The 12,163-nt window shown below is 34.3% G+C and overlaps 1 protein-coding gene across 2 annotated transcripts in view; it reads left to right on the forward strand.

The window, feature by feature from the left end:
• Positions 1-5,114: 5,114 nt before the first annotated feature.
• LOC149024142 (1,4-alpha-glucan-branching enzyme 2-2, chloroplastic/amyloplastic-like) overlaps positions 5,115-12,163 on the forward strand; it is a 103,939-nt gene continuing 96,890 nt past the window's right edge. For both annotated transcript variants that reach the window (XM_089144468.1, XM_089144469.1), the window contains exons 1-3: positions 5,115-5,425; positions 6,847-7,001; positions 11,891-12,141. In XM_089144468.1, coding sequence (XP_089000594.1) covers positions 5,296-5,425; positions 6,847-7,001; positions 11,891-12,141 — 536 coding nt within the window. In that variant the 5' untranslated portion in view covers positions 5,115-5,295. The remainder of the gene's footprint in view (positions 5,426-6,846; positions 7,002-11,890; positions 12,142-12,163) is intronic.

Raw genomic sequence — 12,163 nt, forward strand, 5'->3', positions numbered from 1 at the left:
CATTTTTGTGGATCATGATGTGTTATATTTAATATAGCTCATTGTTCATGATTCTGGAGTATTATCGGTTCATCTGTAGAGTATCTTTGTCCTCTAGATTTCCATTGTGTATTATGATTAAAATTGTTGGTATTTTTCGGTAACCAAAATATATCTCTATGTTGTGCAGATGGTCTAGGTATATTCATTCCTGATGATCCATTTTCAGTATTCATTGTTGTATCTCGTATGTGAGTATTTTGAGGTGGATTTGAAACACTAGCTCTAGATTCTTGTGGTTCCAAATATTCATTATTTATATTATCTATAATTTCTTGTATAAACTCACGTTCTGGATCTATAACATATTCCGTATTAATAATATTTGATATTTCTGATTCGAATTCTATGTCAGATTCATAGGTAGTATTTGTATCGGGTGTTATAACAAATTCTTTCTGTTTTTCTATAACCTTTAATTTGTTTTCTTGTTCTAACTTATCTTTTTTACATTGTTCTTCTACTAATTTGGTAATTATTGTTATATTATTTGTTAATTTATCTATTGATTGGTGCATTTCTTTTAAAGTATTTTTGATATTCATTTTGTTTTGTTTAATCACTAATTGATTCAGTATCAGTGCTTGTCTTAGGTTGGGTTAGGGTTGTATAATTTGTGAATTTTATTAATGTCTCTCCTTTAGCTGTCTGATACATTGAGTGATCAGATGGAGTTATTGTCGTTTGTGTATCGTTTTGCACTATTTGAGAAGTGTTCCATGGTAATCCTGCATATTCAAAAAAGTCTATTTTAGGGAGTGTTATGGCTTTTACACTTTTACTAGCCATACTTTCTACTATATCTTTTATATTTATTTTATAATTAGTGGTTGAATTTTGTATTCCGGCTCCTAAAAATCCTGTACAAATTATAAGATTGTTTCCTGTAAATCCTTCATATCATTTAGTTTGTATTCCTATTTGTATATTATTTATGAAAGCTTCTTTATCAATTAACATATCAGGGGTGAAGAATACTAATCCTACATTATTGTTCATATCTATTTCCATTAATTGTATTATTGAATTTGTGTTTTTCCATCTAGAATCATATATTGTTACCAGGGCTTTAGTGCCTAAATATTTTCGAGTAAGGGTTTTTATTCCAACTACAAATATTCCAGTGTGTATTATTTAATATGTTTTGGTTTTAATAATATTTTTAATTCTTTGTCCACCATTGGTAATCTGATGGTTTGTCCTTCTAAACAACTTACAATTTTTTCGTTTTTATATCTTATAAATACGGTATCTCTTGGGAAGTTTGCTGTATTATATAATGTTTTAGGGTTTAATAGATTTAAAGAATTATTCCTAAATATTTATATTTTTTCATTTATATCTACAATTTCTGTTATTTTATTTTCTTATAGGCTTTTTGAAGTTTTAGAGGACTGTCCTACTAGCTGTCTATTAGAAAATTTTCTTATCATTTTACTCATGATTTTTGCACGTAAAATTTAGCTAAGGGTTTTGGTTGTTCGAGTCTATCTATTCCTGTTGTCTTGTTAATATTTAGATTTTCCATTTGAGATAATATATCATTTACTGTAGTTTTCTTTGGTATTGAATCTTGTAATAAAAGTAAATCTTTGTGTAATTGTTCTATGTTATTTAGGAGTTTTAAATGTAATAGTATAATTACATTATTTTGTTTAAGGAGAATTTTATCAGTGGGTTGTCTTGGATCATATTTTGATAAGCCTTCTGTTTCTGGGTGATATTCTTTTGCTTGTTGTAAAATTTGTTTATATATAAGGATGCCTTCCATAGCTTAATATCCTATTTGTTTAATTATTTTTTCTAAATATTCTAATTTTTCCATTATTTGATCACATCTAATATTTACTTTATCACATCTTTAGTTTAATAAATTAAATATTTCTTTATAATTTATATGTCTCTTTTGTTATTGTTCAATGAAAAAGATTAGTTTATGTATATCTTCACTTGTTGGTAATTATTATAATTTTAATTGGTTTGTTACAGACATAATTTGTTCTAATTCACTTTTTATGTAATCTTGATTTTGTCTAAGTATTATTAGTTTATTTTTATATATATATTTTTTTTGTCCATTTAGTAGTATTCTTCTGAATTATGATAATCTTCAAATAAGCTGTCATTTTCTTCATTTAATTTAATTATTTGTTCAAATTGTTTTAATAATATTCCAATTTTTTCAAATAATTCATTATTTTGTTGCCTAATTTTTTTTAGAAGTTCTCTTTCTTCTAGGGTAGGGCCTTGTGGCCTAAATATCTTGGAGCAGTTAATCTATGTATACTATCATAATTATTTTTTATTTGTTGTTTCAATATTACTATCTCATCACTTATATCTTTTTTTTTTAATTTCTATTTTAATTTATTGAGTTTTTATATTTATTGTTTCGATTAAAGTTAAACTTCTATCAAATGGTTCATATCCGTAAGATATAGCTAATTTCATTTTCATATTTTCTATATTTTTATACCAAGGGAGTTCTTCGTCAGGTTGATCGAAATAACTCGAAAACCTATGTATACAATATTTTTGTCTTTTTGATATTGTGTCTTCTTTTAATTGTGATAATAATTTTGAATTTGTGGATTTTATGGATGACGCTAATTTATCAAATATGAGTTCTCTTATTTCACTGGGTAAAGTTATTCCTTGAATAATAGTTTCTTCAGGGAGTTCAATAATATTTACTGCATGTTTAAAATATTCTAATAAGATACAAAAAACTATTTTCTTTCCGTTATTTGTATGACTATTTTGTAAAGCAGCTATATATACTGTGTATGTTTCTACTAGTTTTTGCATAATTATTCTAATTCGTAATTATCACTATCTTCATTATAAATTGTTGTATTTAATTCATTTTGTTTAGACTCCATATATTGTTTAATATTTCCATAAATTTTTATTAAATTCTTAATTTGTTCAAATAATCTATGATTATTTTTTTCAATTTTATTCATATGTTTTCTATCTTTTTTACCTATTAATACTTGATCTTTATTTATAATATTATGGATTCTGTTATAATTTTGTTGAATTTTTGTTCTTATATAAACAAGTTCATCACCAATATTTTTTTTTTTTTTTTTTTTGGATGAGGTTCATCCGGGCCAGCTTACGCGCACCACGATTACATCCTCAAGGGAGATTTTATATATATATAATTAATGCCGCCGAACGGGTGCGAACCCAAGACCTCCCCTAGGGAAGTTGAGTCTTTAACCGCTTTAGTAACCCATCATTGGCATATCACCAATATTTCTTTGGTGTAAAATTTCTATTTTAAGTTCATGTTTTTATTTCTAGAGTTTCAGACATGAGTAATTCATATGTATAAGGTTCAAATCCTATTGATGTGTGACTTTTATACTTTATTCCTTTTAAAAGATTATACCAAGATAATTCTGTTTCTTTTTTGTCAAAATGATTTACTGTTAAATATATCACATATATTTGTCTTTGATTTTTAAATTTATTTCTTAATTGTTCTTTTTGTACTATAGTATTGGTTGGTTTAATAGAAGATGCTAACTTATCAAAGATAAGTTCGCAGATTTCTATTGGAAGAGTTAATCCTTGTTCAACATATGGTTGTGGAAGTTCTATAATATTCACAATTGTTTTGTAATATTCAAGTAAACTGCAAAATACTTATTTTATTTGTGAAAAATTATTACAATTATGCAAAAGATGAATATAAACAATAAATTTATCTACTATTTCCTTTATTATATAAAGTTTATAAAGACGGTAAAGAAAATTAACTAGAATTCAGAAAAGTAAACTTACTAGTGGCAGGTGAATAGTAAAATGAATAGTACTTGTGAATAGTGAACAGTGAATATTGAAACTGGATACAGCTAGTGATCAATAAAGTTGTATATCCTACTCAGTACTACCTTCTTAGTTAAGACTTATATATCTTAGCTTGATGCAAAGTTATATTATATGAATGTAAAGATATTGAAGGAGTGGTTTTCTCGTGGTCATTACTGGCATTGTATGGTAAATTTCGTTTGGCGCAAAACACAAAGCCTACAGGGCTCCATCTATTTATCAGAATTGAGACTTATAGACAAGCTCGCTCTACGAAGTTCAGATAATAGACTTTCCTTTTGGGTTAGGGGATGCATTCCATAGAAATTTAACCATAACGAGTTTGATTTTAAGAGAAAACGTTCCTTACATAATATCCGGATGCAAGATGGATGCATGAACCACGCTCTGATACTATCATAAGTGAGTCAGTGACATAGCGCGTATGCGAGAGCCACACACGGGTGGGAGCGAACAAATCGTTTAATCTCCTCACCGTTGATCACGTGATTTTTCTTTTTTTTTACCCTCAAGATATTTTGAAGGTCAGGGCTTTTGTGAATCGGCTGTCCAAATTACCAACCTTCCTGTTCCGTCACCAAGAATACAATCAAGTCACAGACTTTGTAACTGAATAGTCGAAACTCTTCCTGGAAGGACCACTTATAGTGTTACACTCCATATAGCATATGCTAGCTGGTGTATTTCTGTTGTTCAAAGGTTTCCCCTTGGCAGGACCTATTAGAAAATATGAAACCAGGTTTCATTCCTATCAGTCCTTAACATGAGTCTGGCTTAAAGAAGTTCAAGAGACTGGTAGAAGAAGAAGAGGTCTAGAACAGACTTATAAGACACACAATTCCTAACGATTTCAATCCTTATTAGGTAAGTGAAGACACTGAGTAATATATATATATACATTATTTTATTTTATTTATTTTGTATTTTTTGATAGTGGACTAGTAATACGATGTGGAATTGGGGTTATGGGCACGAAAGGGAAGGACAAAGGTTTCAAAATGTAAAAAGAGAAAGAGAAAAGGGTAAAAGTGGAAAAACAACCAAAGAAATTATAATTGTTTTCCGGAAAGGGCAAAAAAGGGCTCCACTAGTCCACTGGTCCAAAGCCATTCATTTCTAATCCAGGAACACGTGGCGACGGTTCACTGCTGAGTCGCTGAGTAGCTGTTCCGAGTGCTTATGTTGTGGGTCCTACTGGAACTATCTCCCATCCCATGCAACCCGGCGTGTACACGTAGATAGACCACTCCAGCCGCTGCAAGTTGCAACAGACAAACTTCACACTTCCCAGTCCACAGTCATAAATCTCGGAGAATTAGTTTTTCCGGCCCTGATATTTGTCCTTTCTCCCTGCTACATCAGCTTCGATCTCTGATTCTCTCTGCTTCTCTCTCTATCTGCAAAACCATAGACATGGCTTACGCTTTCTCAAGAATCAATCTTCCTACTGTCCCTTCAGCTTGTATTTCCAATCGATTGAACAGCCATAGCGAACGCAAGAATGTGAATTTCCCTCTCTTACTCAGCAAAGATTCCTCTCTTTGTAAGTTCTTAATGTGATTATCTCCTTGTGAATAATCTTTTTCTTGATTCATTAATTTGGTTACTGATTAATTGAAGCCCCAGTTTTTTGGCTCTTCTGGTTTGGTTAATTGTTTGGACAGTGCTTTCCCAAAGGCTGGACTGTAGTTTTTTATTCTGCTCTGATACTGAATGTTGTGTCTCAGAATTCCTCCTTTACCTCCACCCGCCAGAAAAAAGGGTTTTTCTGGTAGTTTATGAGCTGGAGTTGCATATGTATTTCTGAATTTCCTACATTTTTATTCTGGGTGCGGGAGTGGGATTCGCATGCTTTTTGCCTCCTGTCTGCTTGCTTTGATTTGAAATATTTGCGTCATAAAGGGATTGATTCCATTCTTCTTTTTCCTTTTTGGATTGATTCCATTCTTTTCTTTTTGGAATCAGTCCCTTTTGGCTTGATAGCATTCACCTTGTGTAGTTGGCTGACTTTAGATGGTATTTGACGGTAAAATGTTTTCGGTGTATGAGGTGCAACTTTGAATTGGTTTACTTAGAGGGCACTGTGTCAGTGTTCATAATTAAGCTAAGTTAAAAGATAGCTGCGAGGACCTGATTCTCTTTTGCTTGTTTCTCAGTAGAGGCTCAGCAGTTGAGTGCGTGTGAATGATCACCTATTGCTGAAAGGCAGAGTGATAGATTTTCTCAAAATAATAATGATTGTAGTGGTAATGATGCGATATAATTACAAAATAAAGCTTTTCTGAAGTCCAAAATAGAATATTCAAGAGCAATAAAAGTGAAGTTAGAAAAAGGAGTGTGGATACTTTACTCATTCCAGGATTTGGGAAGATTTCTCAAACACATTTTATGCCTCCAATGTGGAAGGAGCCCATATCATGTATATTGTAATAAGTGATCAATGTTTCAGAGAGATTGCAAGGGATGACTTCAGTCCTTGCAGCTTAGCTTAGATCCCTCTGCAAGATCAAGGAGAGATTTGTTTCTCCTTTCTTCTCCCTCTTTCAGCATGCATGTTTTGCATGTCCCACACACATATAGTCTGAGATGTTAACTGTTCCCCAATCCCTCACCCTTTGTAGCCCAAAAAAACCTTCTCATAAAATAAGGGATATAGGAGCTGAAGGGTTATAACAGTACTTCATTAGGATGAATGATGATGGAACGGATTACTGCAAAAAAAAAAAAAAAAAAAAAAAAAAAAAAAAGAAAGAAAGAAAGAAGAAAGTAAAAGAAAAAGGAGAGATTGTAATGGAGCAGCTTTTTCTGGATTCAAGATATCCAATGGGATGATAATCCAAATTTTTTAGACCTAGGGGGTGCCAACATGTATCTGTGCATATACTGCTGTGATTTTTATAAAACTTAATTTATAAATTAATTTTCCTGTTGGTTCAATTGAGCTTACTGGTTTCTCATTTGTAGGGAAGATGTATGCTGGAAAGTCATCTCATGACTCTGATGCTTCTTCAATGGCTACTGCTACAGAGAAAGTCCTCGTCCCTGGTGGTGAGGCTGTTTTCTCTTCATCTGCTGCAGATTTGGTGGAAACTCCGGAGTCTGTTTCAGAAGATTCCCAGGTTCATTTAAAATGCTAATCTTTTGTTGTTCATTTCCTTTTCTACTTTAAAAACTTGGTCTTCTGGTGTTAAATTTTTATTGAAGCTTCAACTGTAAAATAGCAGTAGGATCTGTTATTTTGCTTTAAAAATTTCAGGGAAGCCCTTGATGATATTTGGGGAATTGTAACTTCTTTCAATTGAGATACAGCACATGTACCTTAAATTGTAATCAATGAGATATTAGTGCAAGGAAAAGAAGGCCCCTGAGGCAACACTTAATAAACCTAAGGACAATGAAATCCCTGAACCCATTACAATGCTCCCCTTCAAGTTGGTGCGTAAGTGTCACACATGCCCAACTTGCGAACAGGAGAAAAAACACTTTATTACTAAAGTCCTTGGTAAATGCATCAGCTAGCTGGTCTGCAGGATTGACAAATGGAATGCAAACAGTACTGTTCCAGCTTGTCTAGGATGAAATGAAGATTAATCTCCACATGCTTATTGTGATGATGCTGGAATGGATTTTAAGTGACTGATAATAGATTTGTTGTCGCAATAAAGCATCAAAGGTAGAGATGTAGGAATTGCCAAGTCTTTCAACTGTTCCTGGAGCTACATTAGTTCAAATGCCAACGGACATGGTATGAAAGATGGCTTCAGCTCCTGACTTGACAACAACAGTCTATATCCTGCTCTGCTAAGTGACCAGGCTTCCCCCCCAGGGGCCTGTAAAACTGTCGACCATCAAGTAAGCTGGCCCAGACAGAGCGTGGTAAAGGCTTCCAAATGCAAGTGATCATGATAAGATAAAAGAATCTCCTTCTGGGGCAGGCTTTAAGCATTGTGGCATATGAACCTCAGCTCCCCAATATGATGTACAAGGGTCATGCATGTATTAGCTAGCCACACTAGTAGTGAAGGTGATGTCTGGTCGAGCATGGACCCATAGATCAACTTCTGACCAACCCTTTATACTGCTTTTTGTCCACAGGATCAGTCGTTTTGCTAGAGAGGGGAACATTTTCTGAACTGGAAATTTTCTGTTAGTGGCTTAGGATCAGTATAGTTTAGCAACTGAAAAGAAGAAACTGTAGTAGCAGTAGTCTGCAGCAGCAACAGCAGCAGTAAGTAATCGATTCTGTCCTCAGTCAGGGCCAATTAGGTTTGATAACACCCAACAATAACTATAGAACAATAACTAGTATCGTTAGATTTTTAAAACCCACCCAAAATAAGTTGCAAACAATTGGTATTAATCAGAATTAGATTAGGGTCAATAAATCTGATAATATCAGAATTAGCACAACCAGAAAAATTAGTGTTTGAAAACCCAAGCAAAAGCATCAGTAAAAAAAAAAAAATGACAGGATTACGGTTTGCTAACAACCCAAATTTACCCAAATTTCAAAGAGCTACCGAAGGAATGAATCAAGTGTAGTGACTGAAGCAGGGAATAAAAAAATGTACAACTACAGCTGAAGAATTAATTGGTGTAATAACCTGATATGAATCCACCCAACAGGTGCTGCAAGAAGTAAGAGGGAAAAAACTTTCAAGAACAAAGTAGATTAAGTCTGCTGTCTTACAAAAAACAATGGATCCACTAATTGGGTCAGAGATAATAGTAGAAGTAATTTTCAGTCAGGAACTAGCGGCCTCAACTTGAAATTCTTACAATCGATCTAATACATCATGTAGCAGTTATAGAACCCTACTTATGAATAAGAACTTTACTGAAGTTTTATTTCTGAACAATATGCAGCTTGGGGTACTGCATTTTCAAAGATGATGAGTCTTGGAATACTGTTGTGCCAGAATTGCAGGTAGCAGAAACCCTAATAGTCGTGCTTTGATACTGTAGCAGTAATCAATCCCTCCCCACAACACTTTATATATATATATATATATATATATATATATATATATATATATATATATATATAGATTTATGTAACACTGAGTTAAAATTACAGCCAATGAATTCCTAAATCCTATAAGGAATTAGAATCTTGTAAATAAAAATAAACCAGAAATAGAAATTGAAGGAAACAACTCAGCACTAGTACAGAAACAGCCATAAGTAGAAATATGATCTTTCTCAAGGCTCCACAGTTAGGCCAGTAAGGAAAACATTGACCCAGAATTTATCTTCCTTTTCCAAAATTTAATAACACTGGCAGGGTTTAAGGCCTGGGATACATCATAACTAGTCCAATTCCTGCCACTAATTGTACAGCTCACAGTAGTACTGGGATAGACTAAGTTCTTTCTGCTTGGTCTCATGAAGTTTCTTGTGCAGTTTATAGAACTGTGCAAGTAATCCCAAAGTATCTTTCTAGTTTGAAATAATAAAAGAGAAAGAAAAAAAAAGGGATCATTTTTTGGTTAATTATTCAAACTAGAAAGATATTGACTAAATCTCTTTTGGTGGTTAATTTTTTCGCCCATACTCTTTCATAACATAAATATTGGAAAGAGGCTTCTGGTGTGAAAACAAAAAAACAAAAAAGTTTGTGACGCTGAAACGGATCCCCGATAGATATGATCAAATCGGAAATAACCTTCGTCTCATACCAATGTCTGAATAAGTTTCCTAAGAAGCTTACCATACAACGTGTCCAACAAGAGATAACCCTAGTCAGGTTGAGGTTGTGCACTATTGAGCATGGTTGTCAAGGCGTTGCCAAGGCACCGCTTAGACGTCCAGGCCATGGTAGAAGATCTTGCTCGAGAGTGAGATCTCGCCACGTTGAAAAATCGAGATCTCGATCAAGATATGCAATTTTTTGGCGTCAACTTGGTGGCCCATCTCGGTGGGTTTCAGGCTCCCAATTGGGTTGAATCTTGGTCTTTAGCCTATTTAAGGCCTGTTGAACACATTAGAGGCCTTGGATTTGTTAGAAAACAATCTTAAGTATGATTTCTAAGTCTACCCATAGTGTGAAGCTGAAATATTGTAGGATTGGGGAATGCAAAGTTATACAATATGTAATATAGAACCTTTAAGGAATATAAATGAAAAGAAAGCGTATCAAATGCATCAAATAACCTAAATGTTATCAAAATTCCATCCATATGAGTATCACAATCTCAATTTTCTCAAGAATAGATTAATAAAATTATACAACCATCAGAAGTTCCGGATAAGTCATTAAATCATAAATTCATAAGACAAGCAGAGAATGATTGATCTTCCTTAGTTTCCTTTGATGTTGTAGATGTGCTAAGAGTAGTTGAGTGAAAATCCAGCCGAAATCCACAAAAAAAGGGGCAAAATTTGAGAGTTCTAGCGAGATAAAGCGAGATATGGCGAGATCTGGCTAGATCTCGAGTGAGATATCCCAACTCTCTGCTCTCGATCTCCATCTTGTCTCGCTTCCTTGAAAAATCGAGATATCTCGCTAGATCTCCCACCATGGTCTAGGCTGATTTGTAGGGGGTTAGGGGATTGACGCCTTACTATAGGATGTCTTTCACTAGTTTAATTCGTATCAGATCAGGTTCTAGGACTTAGTTATGCCAAATACCATATAAGAAGTTAATGTTATATTTTATGTTTCATTTACTTAAGATATAAATCATAAAATAAGAAAATGCCTCTTGTTTGAATCCAATAAAAATAGTTAAAAAATAAAATTCCAAAAAGATTTAAAAAAAAAAAAGTTAACTCCCCAAGTGGGGAAAGGTGACCATATTTGCCTCAACACTGCCACATTGGGTGCCTCACCGCATAAGTGCCTTGGCTGCCCTAAAACACCTTGGATCGCCTTGGTACCTTGACAACTATGCTATTGAGGAGATATGATATAACCAAAAGGGTTGGCAAAAGAACACTTTTCATGGTCAGAACACTTCAGTGGTGGGTTTTCCCTTTGAACTAGTTAGGTAACCTAATATCTGTGAGGTTCAATGGCATGATAGTGGGATCACGACCATACCAAATAATTGCTTCCATCTAAATGAGTGGAGCATACAGCAAAGGTAGGGAAGCCATGATGACAACCATGAGCTTGCCCTTCAGTTCTAGACTTGGCAGAACAAAGATCTGAGTTTGCTGTCATCGTAAAAGTAGTACACCATGGGCTAAGAAAGTCAGGAAATTGAAGAAGAGATGCTAAAACATCAACCTATCGCTTATATATCCGTTGGTGCAGATAAATCCTTCAAAACATGAGAAATGACTGGGTGAAGAAAGAGGGACAAAAAGGACCCTTATTGGAGTGGGAATTCAGAACCGAGGGTGGCAGTGCCACTTCCTCTTGGTCATACTAGAAAGAGAGGGGGGGGGGGGGGGGGGGCGTAGATGCTGAGAGAGGCTGAGACGCAGAGAGGTGGTAGTGTCGGTGTAAGGTGATGGCAATGTTGTGGTGTTGGGAAGAAATTTAGGAGAATGAATGGGGAGGGTAGATTGCCAATTAATGTTTAGAATTCCAATATTGATTCTTCTCTGAACTATGGTGAAAGAAATTGGCAGGTCAATTTTCTGAGTGCTGACCTTCATTGGCAAGGTAGAGACTCTTTTTTCCTATGTGGCTGACCACTTTTTTTCTTCTTTTGCAACTTAAAGGACAGGATTGTTGTTTCATTTTGAACCATACCAGTAAATCTCATTTACTTCTAAATGAAATCTTTTAATCTAGCATGAATTTGTATTGGATTTGTGGCTTCTTTTTCTATTTTATTCTTCTGTAAAACGTTGAAGCTTATTTTATGGGGGGGGGGGGGAATTGGCATATTTAAGAAAAAAAGAGAAGTACCATTCAGGTTTGACCATCTTTTTATCAATACTCTCGAGCTTCAGGTGAAATGAATTTTGTTGATGTGCAACTGGACGGGCGTTATATAATCTCATACTGTTCCCTTCATGGTCATACGTTCTTATTATACTTGTGGACCTGTGGTAGGTATTCCAAGAGGTAACCGGCACAACCATGGAAGAGGATAGTAGGACTCCTGGTGAACAAAATGATTTTTCTTCAGAACTTGTCAGTCATGATAGTGAGGTTGATGATGAACTGCATTCAGTTCCTATACAAGCTACAGAAGCTGCCAGTATGGAGTCTAAACCTAGATCTATTCCTCCACCTGGCGCTGGCCAGAAAATATATGAAATTGATCCGATGCTGAATAATTTTCGAAACCATCTTGATTATCGGTGAGATGCTGCCTCTCTGGTT

This window comes from Hakea prostrata, chromosome 2 (genome assembly GCF_041222555.1).
Source record: "Hakea prostrata isolate BN-2017 chromosome 2, UWA_Hpros_2, whole genome shotgun sequence".
In the NCBI taxonomy this organism is placed as follows: domain Eukaryota; kingdom Viridiplantae; phylum Streptophyta; class Magnoliopsida; order Proteales; family Proteaceae; genus Hakea; species Hakea prostrata.